This window comes from Zosterops lateralis (genome assembly GCF_965231275.1).
Source record: "Zosterops lateralis genome assembly, chromosome: 2".
NCBI classification, from domain to species: Eukaryota; Metazoa; Chordata; class Aves; order Passeriformes; family Zosteropidae; genus Zosterops; species Zosterops lateralis.
The window spans coordinates 83,290,372-83,309,132 of NC_139763.1; the positions used below are offsets into that span (position 1 = coordinate 83,290,372).

The following is an 18,761-nucleotide window of genomic DNA, read 5'->3' on the forward strand; positions in this document are numbered from 1 at the left end:
GCTTAGCCAATGGCCTCGTTTAAAGAAAACATTACTTTTTTTTATTTTGTTTGCTTTTGCCTAGCTCTGTATTATAATTAAAAGCAAATCACTGTATGTGACAAAACCTATAAACTTTAAAAATACAAATGATGAAAGACTGTCCCTAACACTGAGAATTTTGTGCTGACAGCAGCCACTGCACTGGGCCAAGAAAATCCCTGGTATGCTGTTGTCTCCTGTGATATTTATCAATGCCAGCATAATGGTTGTCACTTTATATCAGACTTGCTATCTTTACTCAGCCTGAGATCTTCAGAAGGATGATAATCTCTGCATCCTTTTGGAAAACTTTATCCCTTTGTATCATAGAATCAGTCACAGAATCACAGAATGGTTTTGGTTGGAAGGGACCTTAAAGATCATCCAGTTCCAAGCCCCCTGCCATGGGCAGGGACACATCTCTACGAGACCAGGATGCTACAAGCCCCACCTAACCTTGGACACTTTCAGAGATGGGGCATCCAGAAAGTCTCTAGGCAACCTGTGCCAGGGCCTCTCCACTTTCTCCCTTGCTGGCGGTTTGCAAGCAGAAAAAGTGATACCAGAAACTCTCTCTTCAGTTCATCTCTTTCTAACTAAACGCTGACACAAATGCACCTTAAACGTGCAGAATAGATTCAAAAGCAAAACTACTTAATTTTTTCTTTTCAACATATGCAAGAGGAGCTCTGCTGGAAACACCAGGAAAATATACTTTTAATTTCAAACTGAATCGTTGTACTTGCTCAGTATTTTTACATAAATTATTGCAAGGAAAGGTTAAATTTTAGTATTCATATTTTCTAGGGAAATAAGCTGAACACACAAGGATTATACAGAACCTATATTTTACTATTATTTTAAGCACACGAGCATTGGTAATATTGACTATATTGTGGAATGTCAGCCAGTTAATGAAGTACTTTGTATTTTCAGCCATGTCTCTATATGAAGTAATTCACCCGAAGGCAGAAGAAAAACAGGTTTCTAGTGAGTTTTTGAATTCTAATATACTAAAATGTGTTAAACTGTTTGGATAAAATAATATTTTCGTGAAGAGCCTTCAGCATCTTTAATAGCCCAATCACTCAGGACCAGCTATGAGTTATGTAACAGCTTCTAAAACTGAATTTTTGTAGTTACTAGAAAGACTAGGAGAGGCAGTGGCAATAGGACAGGACAGACTTATATTAACTGTAAGAACAGAAGGAGAAAAATCTGACATTGAAGGTAACTAAAAAGCAAAACAACAAAGAAACCAACCATGTCTTTGCAAAGTGCAAACATCAATAAGAAGGAAAAGATAACACATTTTAAAGCAAATAGATAGCAATAAATAGGAACTTCTCAGGTCATATGACATATGAAAGAATGTTGTTGTGAAATAATTAAAATAGAAATAATGTTGGTAAGACTTATTGCTTAAAAAGTAAAAATTGAAAGTAAACACAAAACATCTTTGGCATGAAATGTATTTCTTTCCAGATGAAAATCGCAATAAAAATTGAGAGAAGAGACTGAGAAGAGAAATACTGGAACAGGTTCAGAAATAAGGTCAACCTTATTCTAGTTCTACAGTGAATTGTCCTTGAGCTCCCCTCTGCTCACTCAGCAGCATACCCCCTTCTAAAAGGCCAGGACAAATCCATACATGACTTTGCCATTGAAAAAAGGTCTTGTTTTCTGAAAAAGCTGTCAGGTAAGGGCAAAATCAGAGTTTTAGTGAACTCTAAAACAGGGAAGAAAATTTGGAACGATCTGTAGCCCATATTCACCAGTTAAATGAGGAGCTGCAAATGTTAGTCCTGTTGTAAAAAAAGAAAACCAACTCCTTTTTTTGCATCCCCAACCAGAGTTATTAATGACTACCTTAACGAAACAGCAAAACGTGGAAAATGATGGACTTAAAATAATAAATTGTCAAAGAAAAGTAATTCATAATCTCCAGCAAGAGGAATTAGCAGATACACTTTTTCCATGTGTGCCAAAATATGTCTAAGCACAGAAGGCTGTGTACAAACAACAAAAAACTAAGCAAGCCTTGCACTACTAATGAAGCTTGAAGGACTACAGAAAAAATTCCCTGCCACATAACTTCATGTTTTCACATTTAAAATGAAAAGAGGAAAAGATGGGTTTTAAAAGAAAATCATACTTTCCCTGCACAACATTGACAACTGCATATTTTTTGATGAAGAATGTACTATTCAAGGAAATTTAAAGCCTGTTGATAGAAACGAGTTAAATATGAATGAATGAAAAACTAAGTACTTAAAATGAAACATTCATGAAAATGGGAACAGAGAAAGCTCAGGAGTCTGTAAGGAAATAGCAAATACGCTTTAGCAGACAAGGATGACTACATTAAACACAAGCAAATCTGCAGAAAAACATTAAGAAAATATATCCATAACTTGTTTCATGCATAGATGCATAGTGAGTGCTGACTATTTTAGACAAAGATAGAAAAAAATATTAAAATTCTTCTATTTATAAAATATTCAATGTTGTATGGGTTTCACTATGCAACTCTACTAGGAAAGTCATCTTTAAATTTAAAAGAGGAATTAAAATGTAACTTTTCATGTTTTATGGGAAGCCTACTTGGGCTTGACTTTACAAGAACATTTGTAATCCCTGGTGCTTCAGCTGCGGCATCTGATGAGCCTCAGAAATATCTGTCAGTGCTGGGGCAATGTCCATGAACACAGACAGTCACTCAGGGACTAGAGTTAATTTGCAGTAGAGTAGGAGCTGTGGTGAGGACAGCTCAGGCAAACTGAAAGGAAATGCTGTGAGATGAGAAAATAATTTGAAAGTAAATCAGGGGTATTATTTTAACCACTCTTTCCATTTAAAATATGCTTTAGGGGTTTTTACTTGAAGTAAAGATACTGTGAAACTTGCAATGAAATGATAAACTTAAAGGCTTTTCTCCAATAATGTAAAAATAAAAGCAGTACATTCTAAATAATATGCAGCAAATAAAGGCACAAAAGCTTAACCTAAGGCAAAGGTCTTGCATGGCCAGACAAGTGGGTACTATAGTGGCACTTGTGCTTTTTGTCTAAAGGGTACCAAAATTTTATTTATTAGATCAAAAGAAAGGCAGAAAATACCAATCTCAACATTTAATCCTGTACATGAACTGCTGATGCAGCCTGGAGCACTCAAGGATTAGTTCTGAACACAACAAGTACCATTTGGTGTACACAACATGAAATTGTATATTGCAGCCACATAACCCTGTTAAACATCTTCACTAACACAGAAACCTCTGCAACAAAGAGGCAATTTGTTGCTTAGTGAACACTGGCACTTTTGTTGAAGCAAAACATGTTAAAACTACAAGAAGGAAGAACTAGTTTTGACAGCATCATCTGTCATGCCATCTCTAGAAACATCTAAGGCCAGATTGGATGGGGCTCTGAGCAAATGATCTGGTTGAAGATGTCCCTAATCCCCTGTCCCTGTCCCACCCTGTTGGGTGGAGGTGTGGAACTAGCTGGGCTTTAAATGTCCCTTCCAACTGGAATTATTCTATCATCTGGCTAACCTCTCCTCAATGGGCACTTCACGGGCAAATAAGGGAGGCACAGGCCTGCCATTTAATTGACTAGTGAAAATGATTTACTGTTTTTCAACATAGTAAAAAATCTCTATGGGTAAGTCAGGAAACAGTAGAGTTGGAGATGCCACTGTAAAAAGAGCAAGGGAGAAAAGCAGCCTTTAATATTCCTATTTGAAAGAGTGTCTTGTGTAGGAGAACTCTGGTGCACTACAACTATTATCAATAAATTGGGATTTGAAATAAAAAATTCTCTAGTTCTGGAACAATGTTTCTTCTCTTGTGGTGTCAAGTAAAAAAAAGTTTAAAAAAAAGTTAAAAAAAGGCTCAAATACAAGTGGAAAAATGTACTATCAGAATGTCAAGTTTTGTCATTTATATTTCTCATTCTTTCTCAATTTTCCTAACATAATGAACTAAGCTTCTCAACAAAATTTACTCATTGAACTTCAGCAGGACAATCTATTAAACATATCTCTAAAAGTTAGTTAGGTGTTTTTTTTGTTTTGTTTTGTTTTTTCTTTTATTCATCTTTAGGTAGTGTTTACTGCCTGACGACAAGGAGAGGATTTTTCATCCCCCCTGGTGAGTTGTGAGTTGGACGCTACTCAGGGCAAGTATCACTATGTGCTTCTCCTGCTCTTTCTCCTCTCTCTAAGCTGCTGGACACTGCTGGAAATTGGATCCTCAGCAAATGGGCTTTGCTCAGATCCAGCTTGGCTGTTCCAAGATTATGTTCTGTTCTTTAATGCACATGCATGCAATGTAACTCTAATATCTTGCATTCTTTGGCAATTGGATACTGTGGCTTCCAGATGAAAGCCAACTGCTGTAAAGCAACTTTATCCAAGTAATTCCTTTTTAACAGCTGGGGAAAGGAAGCTTTAATACCACTAGTCACATTTCAAAAGTATAGAAGTAATCTAGACAAAGATGAATAAATACAATTATTTTCTTTTTCCTTTGTATTTTTTATCTACTGAATTCCCACAGCAGCTGGAAAGGTTAAATGTCTGAATCAGGAATCTATGTGACTGTTGTACCAAGAGGAGACAAGTGTTTGTACTCTGAGGCAGGAACAGGGAATATAAAAGAGGAAAGTGCTAAAAAATATCTGTCAATTCAGAGACCTTCAGAAGAGACTCCTAGATTTTTCATCTGATATATTCAAAAAAGCTAATCTCAGCATCTGCAGCTCAGGCAAATGTGTAAGACAAGGGATATTTTTCCATAAAATTTGGGGCTGCTTATAAAAGTTAGGTCTATTCTAGTGTACTATGGAGCCTCCTAGAATTAGGAGCAAAAGAACAAAAAAGTAAATTTAGTATCAGAGCTTCCAGGAGTTGCCTAGGTGCAGTTCTTCAAAAATTTCCTTAGCTATTGCCTGCAAAGACAGACAGTGCCTCTCACAGTGTCTCTCCCTCTCACACTCTTTCTGTATCTAAAGCTCAGCTACTCACCTCACAACAGGCAACGAGCAGCAGCTCACTCAGAAAGAGATAAAGCAAATTCTTTCACAAGTAATAACTTTTTAACCTCTTCAGTGTCAGGTGCTCTAATCAAACTGTAATCAATGGACATTTTCCCTGTATGCAAGCTGTTAAGGGAGTTGGTTAACTGGCTCACTTGGAAGATTGAAAGCACATGAAACTTCCAATTGGTTTAACACTTTTCCAGGGACTGTTGTGAGGCAATAGCTGCAGAGGTACTGCAATGCAGCACAGCTCAGCTTGCAGACCACTGACACAGAGTATTTTGCAAAAATCTTAAGGCTACACTTCACCTTTTCACACCGCTGTGGAAGAAAGGAACATGAGCATTTGAGACTAAAATAGGCAATAAAGCTTTTTAGCACCTTTATTAGGAGACTAGTACTGTGTTTGTCCCCACTCCCAAGCTCTGTCTATCAAGACAAACTGTCACTATTTCAACCAAAGTTCTCTTTTCTTTAAAAATATATTTTAGCTTAACTGAAAAAAAGGTGGTTTTTTTCCTTAACTCTTTCCATACTGGTCTGTACTTGTAGCTTTTGCTATCAAACAGCAAAATATGTTCTGAAGAAAAACCTGGAAGTGTAAAATGTGTTTCCCTGTGTGGTATACATTCCATTTTAATTTCTACTTAAGTGTTTAATAGGGACACACTGTTCCATCCTAAGAGCATTTTCCAGGCTCAGGTTTTTATTTTGCATTTACTTCATATCTGTGCAATGTTTTAAAAGAGATCTGAGAGTTGTTAAGCTGCTAAAGAAAGTTAAAATGATTCTGATTATTAAAAACTGAAGTGCAAAGCTAAATATAAGTGATTGGTTTATCTTCTAGTTTTGTTAAAAGTAGCTTTTGGTCCTTAAAATATCTTTTATTTTGTATCAACGACATGCAGAAGATGTGAGTTTCACAGGAATATGAAAGGTTATCTTTCTGAAGCCTGTAGTGACTAGTTAGTGTAGACTGAATACATCAACAAACCTCTGTATGAACTACATTCACAATGATTGTAAAAAGATCATTATGCTTAACATTATTTGTCCTTCATTTACATAATTCATGTGTACATAACATACAGGACACAGGTTATTTTCAGTTTTTTAAATAAAAGTAAGGAATCACTCAAAAAGCCCAGAGTTAAGGCTGGTGTTCCTAAATAGGTACTTCTACTGCTGAGCTTTGATTTTTTTAAATTTGGACATTTGTTTTCCTCTTGCTCTTAATAATCTATCCATAGTTTTCCTTACAGAATTTACATTTCTGTTTGGATTTTCATAATGCTTTGGCTCTTCTTTTTCTCAGAGAAATGAGGGAAATAAAGGTGGTGAGTGAAAATGAGGAAAAAAGGGACTGAGGGGCAGAAGTACTGAGGAATTGGTTCTCCATTTATACTGTCCCTTTTACTTCCATTCAATAATTTGCACGAAATCACTGTTTGCCTCTTCTATTCTCCTTTTATTGACAGTATCTGTGCTTTTTTCACCAAGACCACTTTCAGCTGAGGGATGAGCAGTGTGGTTCAGCTGAGCGCCATCACCAACCACAGATCTGACAGCATTCAAAAAAATGTTGCGATGTTATTCTCTTTTGTCTGAGCTCATCTCTGCATTTGTGCATTCCAAACAGGATGAAAAACAAAAGCACCACAATATTGATAGGAAAAGCTATTCAAATTGATGGCATGCACTAGGGTTTTTTTTGGTAGGAGTTACCATTCTTATGAGATTTGTTGCCAAGTCTCTACACATAAATGTGAAGGAAGTTCATATGAGGCTTTGAATAGGAGTCTGTTTGAAACAAGGAAAGGGACATTTAAACTTTAAAACTTGTTTTTATAGTATTCACCTATTTTATTTTCCCCATAGCATAGCATATTATTTATTTTTTGAAAAAATACCAAGATATGCATACTGGAAGCTTGCCTTTACTGCATAAAAGTAAGCTTTTTCTACTCACAATTTTAATTGCTAATCATCAGCTTGCTTACAGCATTGACTGGTACTTATCTTCACTCAATACCTGAAATATCAATAGCTAAAGGGTTCATTGATTTTTTTTTTTTTTTTTTTTTTTTTGCAACTTCATCTAATGGCTTAATAATCTGGAAGAGGTTAAAAAAATTGTACTGGTTAACATTTGTAGTGGCTATTCTTGGATCTTCCCAGAAAAACCTGAAGTTGTAGTAACAACTCAGAACTTTCAGTGTGAAAATGGAAGAAGCAAGCTACCAGCCAACTCAGCTTATGTACTTTACTAGATTTGGAAGCGTTAAAAGAAGAGAAGCCCCTGAGGGAAGCACAGTTGTACAGTCTTAAGACTATTTTATGACTATGTTCCAATATATGCAACAAGATAAGATATAGTAAATAGGAAATCAGGTATAAATTTCAAATAAATTACAAAAAGAGTTCTGCAATACCTTTAGAATAAAATAAATATTTAGTCTCATATAGAGTGTGTTTGTCTTTCTGTGTAACCTATAAATCTTTAAATATTCTCTGTGAAGGTTACTTAACTCTATAAAGTTTTTTTCACCTTTCTTTGCTGTTAGGGATTTCTGAGGAAACAAAATTTTCATTTGACATCTGATTTATGCAGTTTGCATTAACCAAAATCTCAGATTAAAATCAAGTATTTCAGCTGTAACATAACACATGCTGGACAACTATAGAGTACCCTCACTACTTTTAAAGATTTAATCATTTACTGTAAAAAGACAAAGGTTTGGGCCCTGTTCTTCGCAAGCTTCCCTCTCTGTGGTGTGTTTTGAGCTATTTGGCTGAAACAGAATACTGACTTTGCTTCACTGACAAGAAGTGATGTAGTTGGGACTAGTCTGCCCTCAACAGGTGTTTTGGTGAATGGAGCAATGACATAGGAAAAATGGAATAAATACCCAGTATAATACTTGATGGATTTCATCAGCATCATTTGAATTGTATGTTCACCAAAACTGAATTTGACACAGGACCGAGCTGCTAAAGTGTAGGGTACAAGTATGTCAACTCAAAGTTCAATTCTAATGGGAAAAAGCTGTCAAGTGATGGATGTATTTTTGTGTATTAACAATGGCACAGAACAACTGTGACATGCCATTGATTGCTACAAGTACCCAGACACCATGGTGATAATTGCAGTGTAAAATCACCAGACAGAAAACAAGATTGCTGGAACTAATAGGAACATGGTTTCATTCAGAACCCAGTGCGGATCCCTATCTGTAATGGAACTGCTTTTCAGCACTTCTTTGAAACAATGCTGATTATTACTCATGAATTTTTATATTAATATGTTCCATTTATTTAATTCAAGATAGATACCTTCAATTTAATTTGCTCTCATCTGCCCATTTCTTACTACTGCCCAATTTATTCTGTTTGGTGACTCAAGTACAGATAAACTTGATTCCAGATCTGAAGCACAATTGTACATTTGAATAAAACAGAAGCTGTTTTTCTCCTTGAGGGCTATCATGAGGATCCAAAGAAATGAAAGAAAGTATCATATTCTGGAAGTACAAATTCATCTTCCCTTAAAAAACCTTACTAACTGAGCATGTAATTAGAGCACGTTATTACTGTTTCACCTCTGAGATCTACATATTTCCTAGGCTGGGCACAATCAGGCAGAATCAACTTGTGAAGTGAGTTAGAACTGCTTCCTGAAAAATGATAACACTGTGCCAGCAAGTCTTCACATACATTTGTACTTGCTGAATTAATCTGGCAAAGATCTTAGAGTAACAACTACTGGAGAGGAAAACCACCTTGAGTTCCAATCAGAAGGTAAGGTTCCTCTCACAAATTCCTTGAGAACCTCAGATAGTCATTTGGGCCAATGCTCATGGACAACAAGGAATTCTGCCTTTTAATTCTGGACTCCAAATCAGTGTCTACTTCTGCTCACTGAAACTAGCCTAACCTCTAGAAAACTAAATATTAGACAGCAAAATTTGAATGAGATGCATCCCACCTTAAATGTCTTACATTTTGCTGAATTTCCTGCTGATGCTTTTACTCAGAAAGCTGTCATTTTCTATAATAAGCAGTTGTTACCCAGGCCTAATTGCCCTGAAGGTACAAGGATGCTGTCATCCAAAAGTAGTAACAGGAAGCTCTACACATTCTGCAGGAAGCATTTATCCTTGTCTAGTTCTAATCTGACTCTTTGAAACAATGTCAGATCTTCCTGGAATTTCTGTTCTCTCTTAACTTGTCTTTTGCACTACCTATTTCCAGGAAGAGGCTAGAAAAGAACATAAAATGGGCACTAATGAGAACAAAATGATTAACTAAATGTTGATTACTCTGTTATTATATGCACACTTAAACAGCACTCTTATAGTTGCATAAAACGCTTCTAAAAGCCAAGTCTGTGACAAAAAATACAGCCATTTCCTTGGGACAGAACCATCATTTAATTTAAATCCTATATGACTGCTGATGATAGCTGGAGAACTCGCTACCTACAACAACCTCACTGTGTTAGATGAGTGGCTGCAGAGCACTTCCCTTTTGCCATCTGCCCTGCAGTGGTTGTGTCACTTACCCTCTGGCTGGTATTGTGCTATGATGGTTACCGTCTGCCCTGCTCCCTTGAGTGCCGCCGCAGCCTGCTCATGGGTAGCACCTCGGAGATCAATGCCGTTCACCTGTGCAGGGAACCAAAACAACAACAGGTATGAGCAGTCTGCCATCACACAGGGAGACACAAGTGGGGTTCAATCATAAATATCCGATGGATGTTAAGGTCAGATGGATGCTCAGATGCAAAAGCAAAGCACAAAATCAAAAAGGCTGAGAGAAAACTTCCAATGATCGCCCAAGAGGACACGCATCAGTACCACTCATCCCATAGTTTGACTGAACTTATCTATGCAGATTATTTGACCACTATTTTTGGGTGTTTCCTGCTCTACTGAGTTTTCATTTCTGGTTATCTCTTCATCAAGCAATATCACTTAATTTATTAAGGTCAAAAGATAAATTGTCTTTGATGCTTGAAGTTCACTGAAAAACACTGCAAGCAAAGAAGCTGCTCCTTCAAGTCAAACTCTGCAGGCCCACTCAGTAGCATCAGGAAACCCAGAGATACATAGAGCATGTATAAAAAAATTTGCTGGCTGCAGAACTTTTAAAGCAAAAACCCCATCTACTGTTTTCTGTTCATGCAACCCCTCCAACTATTGCCTGGAAATATCCTGTATCTTGCACATGACAGCAGTGGAGTTGTTATCATATACAGCTTCCTCAGATCTGGCTGTTCAACATCTTTCCGCATGATTTCTTTTTCTTAATCATTTGTGGCTGCACATGAAATGGAAGAGGAATAGAGTAGAACAAAGTAGGAAATCCACCCCTAAAACTCAGGGGCAGAACTCTGGATTTGTATTTGTGATACATGTTTTGTCAGCAGTATCCCAAGGAAGAGACAGAAGTCACATACAGATTTATTAATTGCTCCAGTAACTTGAATCCTGCTTTCCAGTGGGAGCATTACTGTCTGGCTGCACTGAAGTATGTGAGATTTCTTTTATTTACGTATTCATGTATTTATATTTGTATGTATGTATTTGTTTATTTATGTATTGAACTGGCTTTCCCCTCACTTCTATAGGCTTCCACTTTATAATATTTTAGTGAAGTACAGGAAACTTTGGACATGTAACAACCTCAGCAGGACAGAAATTCAATTCTGGTTACTGAAGAAAAAAAAGAAAGGAAAATAAAGGGCAGGGAGAGGAAAGAGAACCATCCCAATATGAAATAAACATGCCAAAACACTAGATCCAAATTCTCAGCTATAGCAAATATTTGTGCTTATATGTACCAAGTATTATTGCAAGATAGCTAAGAAAATATTGAAGAGAAGGGTGTTTTTAAAATTTAAATATTACCAACTTTTTAAGGATTACAAAAATAAATTTAATTCCATAGAACTTTTTAAGTAACAGCTATTGAGTCTGGTATGAATACATTTATTTGAGTCAGTAATGTTTAGAAACGGGCCCATCTTAACTTGCTGTCTTTCATCAAATTTTAGAGAATATGATATTTTGAGAACACAATTATTATACACCATAGAATCACAGAGTCATAGAATTGTTTGGGTGGGAAGGAAACTTTAAAACACCTCTGCAATGAACAGGGACATCTTCAACTAGCTCATGTGGCTCAGAGTCCTGTCCATCCTGACCTTGAATGTTTTCAGGAATGGAGCACCTACTACCCCTCTGGGTAACCTGTGCCAGTGTCTCACCACTGTCATCATAAAAATTTTCTTCCTTATTTGCATGACAAAATCTAGTCCTTACTAGTATGCAAACAACATTTAGACTTTTACTCTCAAAAAAACTAACTTGTGATGGCAATTATATAAAGCCCAGGAGATACCACAGCTTGTGATCCAGAAGACTGCATGATGCTGTAGAACTGTTTACTGTACACAGAAATTATGAGTATGGGGCACATATAACATAATAAACTTCAAAATTTAACACAGGAGTCCTCAGCTGTCCCATCTCCCTGGGATGTTATAATGGTTGGTAGAAACTTTCAAAAAAATGAGCCAAAGGTTCAAAAGCTTTCATTAAAGTTGTGCACTGAAACCTCTGGGAAACACTCACTGAAATTCAGCCTAGGAATATATGACCTTAGAGAGCAATAATTAAGTGCATTCTAAAAGAACAAAAAGAGACAAGCAGAACTTTCAGCGCCATAAAAATCTACCATATTTTAATCTACAACAGTGAAAATACTTAGGAAGATGATGTCAAGCAACCCCTGTTGAGAATACCAGCTTCCTGTAAGGAACAAAAATTAGGGTACTGCTGTAGAAAAAGAGATGTTGTTCCCTATTTTTTCTCAGTGATGGTGTTATGACACTTGATGCTGCATGGCATTGAGCGCAGATGTACCAGCACTACAATTACTCAAAAACTGAGCACTATAGTTACAGTTTTGTGGAGTGTGAGAAGAATTCCTAAATTTAAGAGCAGTCCTTTTATCATGACATGAAGGAAGCATCAGCCTTGATTCTGTGTCTGAAGAAGACAGCTTTGAAGTCAAGTAACCTTTCCATTAAGAGAGAGCTTATTTTTTATCTGCATGTTTTTCCCTTTCATAACTGGAGTCCTTGAGAGAGTCTCACAAAAGCATAGGATTATCTGAAGAAAAGCTTAAAGGAACACTCCTGAATTCCTGAGTTCCTGAGCTGGGGAGATGGATATGGATTATGTCACCTGGTCAGCATTAGAAGGTCCCAAGAAAAAAAAAATAAAAAATGTTCAGACTTAAGCTCAAAGACTACGAGAGGACTATAGGAAAACAGATAAGAGATGAAGGAGGGGGCATGGTGGAGCTTGTGAATCAAGGTATCTTAGCCTTGGCTGGGTACAGGCCATGGTGTAGAGAGACCACAGATATGAAAAAGAACTGAAGAACTGGAAAGAGAGCTAACTAATAGGTTAACTGTCAAGGTCTTTAAACTATGTAATTTTGTAAAACCTGCCAAATAACGTGAACAATAGGCTACCTGCAGTTTATGGGAAAAATCTTGTGACTGTTTAGGGCTGTAGCCTATTTTGAACTGTAACAAGTATATAACACTGTACAGTGAGAAAAATACCTAACTTAAATTCCTTTTACCCTGACTTCAATGGCTTCAATTCCTTTTTACCCTAACTTCAGCTTAGACTTCAATAAACCTTAAATGCAACTCAAATTCCAACCTATTTTTGCTTGAGTTTTGACTGAAGGCTCCCTGCTTAGATCACTTTTGCACCTCCTCTTTGAAGAGGACACAAGTCTTTCTTAAGCAATACAGGAAAACACTATGGTGGTCTGTAAAGTCGTGTTAGTAGTGCAGAAGATTTTAACACCATTAATAAGTCCCAATAATCTCTTTATAGATAAGAGAATGTATAAAAGAATAAGGAAATCACATGCTTCTCTGAGAAACAATAGTTCTATGTCTATGTGAGGTAGTAAGTACAATCCTAATAATACATAAAGACTGTGAATGTAAGACAGAAATTTCACTGAAGTTGCTATATAAATATTTTTCACTTCTCCACAGAAAAACAAGAAGCCACTGAAATGGCAGCTGACTACTTTTTGCCCTTTGCATTCTTGTTCTAGAAGAAATGATTGCCTAAGGTACAAACACAACACATGAATTTCCTTGAAATTAATTTCACTTTTCTGTTAGGATATAGCTGGGGATAGACACCTGACGGAGACTTAGAGGCCTGAGTGGCTGAAATTGAAAGAGCAAGGAAAAGAAATGTCGGAGAGAAAATAACACATAAATTCTATCTTCTGCAATTTTTATCTAGATCGTAATAAAGCTAGGCAAACCAGATTAAGAAATGTGGAACAGGTAAATGACCTGACTAAATCAGGTTGCCAAAACAGCAATCTCCTTCTTGAAGACACACAGCTGCAGAAGAAAAATCAAATAATTGTTGCCAAATAGGGAGGGAGAGTTCTGTTTGCATGTTATTTTATTCACCAATAGTGACAGAATCTCACTGTAGGATAATAGGTATTACATTTAGAAATTACTTATAATCTAGTCTGACTTTGTAAAGAACAAGAAGAGTAGATGCTAACTTGATTTCTGGGTATTATTTCTCCCTATTCACGTAGCAACATTCAATCTTGATGAAAGGCACCATTAGTTTATATATTTTAATCAAATTTTTGCCATCAGACCAAAATGAACAAGAATTCAGAGAGAATAAAATAATGTCTTGCCTCTTCCTTCAAAACGATATCTTAATTTAATGTCTCATAATAATTGTGTGCAGTGACATTTTCCCCTGATATGATTTCATTGCAAATTGTTAAATCTGATTAAAATTACTGCTTTTAATTAATTTACCATAATTTATGTGAAGAATAATCAGTAAAAGAAAATTTAAAAAAATCAGAAAAATGTGCAAATGTGTGCAGGAAATTTATCCATCTATAAATAAATAAATAAATGAATAGATATCAAAGGTGTTTTGTTTGTTTGGTTCGTTTTTTCCCTATAATAAATGGGCTTGTTTCCTTTAGAATGCATTATACACTAAGCAAACTAGCTGTTCTGAGCTTCACTGCACAGCCCTGATGTCCTGGCCCAGAATGAACTTGACTGCACAATTTCTGATGCCTAACTTCAAAATGAATTTGACATAATGGAAATAAGAAGAGCCTGCAGCTTATACTGAAGTCTGTCTCTTCTGCATGTTTCGAACAGGCAAAAAGCAGTTCGAAAGCTTACAAACAAAGAGGAGTGCTGCAACAGAAGACCAGAGTTGAAAACTATGGTCAAAACTAAATTGAGATGGAGAAAAAGATGCAACAATAGCTCACGGTAATTACTGGGCCTTTGCATTTGTTGACTCAAAGCATGAGCTTCTTAATTTAATACTGAATCATAAATTGAAATTAAAGATGAGATTTACTTTTGGCATAGATCGAATTCTTCTAAAATTGGAAGAGTTATATTACCTCTAAAATATTTGAGTGGCCCATATTAGTAGAAATTTGATTGTATTCTGAACAGACTTATTGCAGTAAGGCTGGCTTCTAGAAAGTGAACATGATTTGTATGTAGGTCATTCAAATAGAAGGTAGAAGAATAATATGGTTTATTCAGCCATTTCTTTCTTTAGACCACCTTATTTTGTGTTTGTACTGTGGTTAAACAAATACTTGGAACACTTTGTTGGATAAAGAAAGGAAAAGCATATAATTTCCCTGGGGAAGGAATATAAAGAGTTTCTTTCATTTCTTCTTTAAGTTGTCACTGACATAGTACATACTTTTATGCACTAAATTAAAAAATGAAGGAAAGGCATTCTTTTACCACAGAACAAACAACAGAGCAGAGTTTTCAAGTTCTGTCTAAATTCTTCTATTTGTTGAAATCATAAAATAAGAGCTTTTGGCACCTGAAAAAGCAAACAGAAGTCTGAATAATGACTGTTTACAGGCAGAACTCCCATTGTTTGCATTAAGAGAAGATACAAAAACCCTATGTATCTGCTTTAATTCTACACATCATCTTAAGAATTCTCAAGCACATTATCAAGCGATGACAGGAAAGCTGGGCCATGTTCTCCAGCAGTCTTGATTAGTTATTGGGAATATAAAACAAGGAAATTAGAAAAAAACCCATTAGGGATGATCTGTCATGAACATGTCTGAGAAAAACCTTCCTCACAAGCAGGTGGAATAACCATTCTACACAATGGCCCCCACACCTCTTGACAACTGACACAGTCCACCAAAAAGCACAATTCTAAAAGACCAGGACATATTGCCAAAGTACAGCCTGTCGGCAGCTTTTTGCAAGGTGAAGGCCACACATCTAGCCTGAAGCCAAGGCTCTGCTGTGTACTGCTGGAAGGGCTGTGGAAGTCAAGAGGGCTCAGCACCATGGACACTCTGGGACATGGTTGTGGGAGTGGCACTCAGCAGGAAAAACATTGATATGGGACAGTCTGCCTTGCTGCTGAAGAAAAGGTTTACAAATACAAAGAAAGAAAAGATATGCATGGGGGAGTCTTCATTCTCCAGCTTAGCTTCTGCTGTATTTTCAGGCTAGATTTATTGCTTTTCTTTCACTTTTCTCAGTTCTGATCTGTTCTGAGCCTACACTTTCTACTGCCTAGTTAGAGCTCCACAGAGAAGCACAGTGGTTTTCTCATCTTGAACTCTGCTGAAAACACAGGATCATGTCTCATCTGCTCTTCTCCATACCCAGCACCCTCCTTCTCTGTTTTTATGGGCCAGTAATTTCAGTGACCTTTTCAATTTTCCTTGTCTGCCTACCTTAGAGTTACAATTTTTGCCTCTGGTAAGCTGGTCTTTATGCTCTGAGGAGCAGGACATTCTAGAGGCAAACTCTTCTCTCTCTGGAAAACAAGAACCACTGTGGGGGTATGAGCTGTATCATGCCTTTTTCTGCCAGGAACTTTAAGGAGGCAGCTAAGCCAAAAGAAAGAGATATCAAAGCATATTTGGAGCAGAAAAAATATAATATTATGTTTTTGAAGAGGTGTCTTGCACACACTGCCTTTTACAGTAGGAACCAACAAGATTTATGATTCACCAGACCACATGAATCATTCCAAATGGCACCTGTTAAGCCTAGAACCATAGACAGACTTATGTTTTAATACAAACTGTACAGAAATACCAATACAAGATCAGCTTCCCATGTGATTGTAGCTTTTATGAATGATGCCAGATTTGCAAGCTTTGGGACTGAAATAATTTCACTGAATGACATCTTAAGAGCCATTTTCCCTCAATTCCATCAGAATTCCTCAAAACTAGTTTAATGAATAAAACTAGTTTAAGAAGTAAATGACAGCTTATGAAAAGGACACATGGACTTAGTGGAGCCTTAATGGACATGAAAATTATTTTATTCAGATCATTAAAGAGCTACCAGCTTGTTCAAGTCTCAACCTGAACTGGAGGTGACTGGCAACTACAAGGCGATAAATGGCATTCTGTCATATTACAAAATGGTAAAGTCAAGACAAAGGAACACGTACTTTTTGCACATTAAGCCAACTGGAGTTACCTTTGAAAAATACCTATAGTAGTACTATACTAGCTAATAACACAGGTCAGTGTCTATTACCTGATTTAAAAATAAATATAAATAATTTTTTTCATCCATTTTGTAGATGAAACATCCATCAAATACAATTCTTAGTAAGAGTATTCATTATTGTTAAAAAGGAGAGCTCATAATTAACTCTTAAACTGAAGTGTAGTTGCTACATTTTTTTCTCCTTCAGTGTGGTTGCTCAAAACCCCTTCTATTCCTGCCACCACCCAATTTTCATGGATCTCACTAGAGTGTCATCTTTTCAACCATTCATACATTCTTTCTCCTTTGCAGTTCCTGCTCTCTTTCTACTCTGAACTGGTAAAATATCAAACTGTCCCTCCTCCCTCCTACAGCTTTTACTTTACACATGACTGTTACTTGCATTCACTTTCTTGCCTTTCTGAAATATCCCCCTTTCTCTCCAATTCTGTTTTCAGTACTTGTATTTTCTTGTCTCCTGCTCTCATCCTGGTCATTTAGACATGCTTCTTTTAGTAGCATTTATTCCATATACCTTGGTGTCCATATACATCTAAAGGTATTTTTCCTTTTGCAGTAACTGTTTCCTAAATTAACTCTCACATTTTCAAGCATAAGTGAATGGATATAACTAAGCCAGCGTTGTTCAGTTTTACTCATAATGCTGCAGGGTCTTTGCTTCACATTTGAATTTCAAAGGATAGCATAAGCAGAAATAATGATTGAAACTCTCTTGCTTCTGAAATGAGGTAAAGGTTTCCATTTTAACAAATTCCTTACACCACAAAGATGATAAGAACTTAATTTCGGCTGAAGCCAACAAGAAATAGGTACTGAAATAAAAAGGCAAAACAATTCTAGAGGCTGTTTAGAGACAGAAGTGACCCTGATGAATTAAAAAATTGAAATCCTCGCCTTGAGCTCCGCTTGATAGGTGTTTTCATATTTCTACATCCAGAGTACAGCCTGTGAGAGGTGAGCTGGCCAGTGGCTTGTGCCATGGCAAATCCATACTGAGCTCAACCCAGTGACCATGAGGCAGCATGTCAGTGGCTGAATGATAAATTGTTTTTACTGGAATGATGTAAGTAAATGTTCAGTGCTCAGTTTCACATCAAAACTGCCTGAATCACAACATTCATAATTTATTTGTGGTTCTACAGATGAAGCTTATGACACAGACCCTGTCAGTAGACAAAGGTCCATACTCTCAAATAAACCATGTATTTTATAACCTGTGAAAGGAAATAGATCTTGTATTCTCTAAGTGATTTTCCTTTTGTTACTGTTCTGGTGGCATGCTTGTTCAGATTCAGGGCATATCTATCTTGTTTTTTCACAAAGATCTCAAAAAACTCCTCCAACAAATGATTGCAGATATCTCTTCAATACCCTATTTAATGGATGGCCAATTTCTATTACTTTGCAGCTTGTGTCATACGATAATTTTTTTAATTGCTCAGAAACCCAAAACTGACTGGGTAGTAGAGCAGAATGATTCCGGGAGACTAGTCTGAGCACAAGGCAAAAGTCCAGCCTGGGGCAAAGCTCTGTATGAATAAAGCTCAGGGATTTTAGCCATTTTATCCAGCAGTAGCAGCTTGGCTTTCGCTTCTTCACTGTTAGCCTGGCAATGCAGCAACACTGAGGGGTGCAAACCTCATTACAAATCTTCAGTGTATGTGATATAATTCTGCTTGACAGTGTTACACCAAAATTTGCCAAGTCAGAATGTTTGAACTGAATGTGCACTCCATCCTAAACTACACGGAGCTGAAGAGCAAGGAGTCTGGCATGACACCATTTCTACTCATTGAGACAATAGTAAAATTAATATTTTAGAGAGAACTGATGATTTTAGAAATATACAGGCTCTAGTTTAGGCCAATTTACTAGCTGTGTATGACACAGAACTGACAGGTCTGATAGCTAACACTCTTGGGGGAAAAAAAGATGTATCTTATTCGAGAGCATTGTTGATATAATTTATTAGCTTCTGATCATGTGCTTGAAATATGAGAGTTAAGTTAGGAAACAGTTACTGCGTCAAGACAATTCCACTGTATGTTACAGATTGCAGAAAGATGTGG

General features: G+C 36.7%; 1 protein-coding gene across 12 annotated transcripts in view; it reads right to left on the reverse strand.

Annotated features, from left to right (window-relative positions):
- The window catches only part of DLG2 (discs large MAGUK scaffold protein 2), a 986,985-nt gene that overhangs the window by 184,996 nt on the left and 783,228 nt on the right, over window positions 1–18,761 (reverse strand). For all 12 annotated transcript variants that reach the window (XM_083854323.1, XM_083854322.1, XM_083854321.1 and 9 more), the window contains one exon: window positions 9,625–9,727. In XM_083854323.1, coding sequence (XP_083710449.1) covers window positions 9,625–9,727 — 103 coding nt within the window. The remainder of the gene's footprint in view (window positions 1–9,624; window positions 9,728–18,761) is intronic.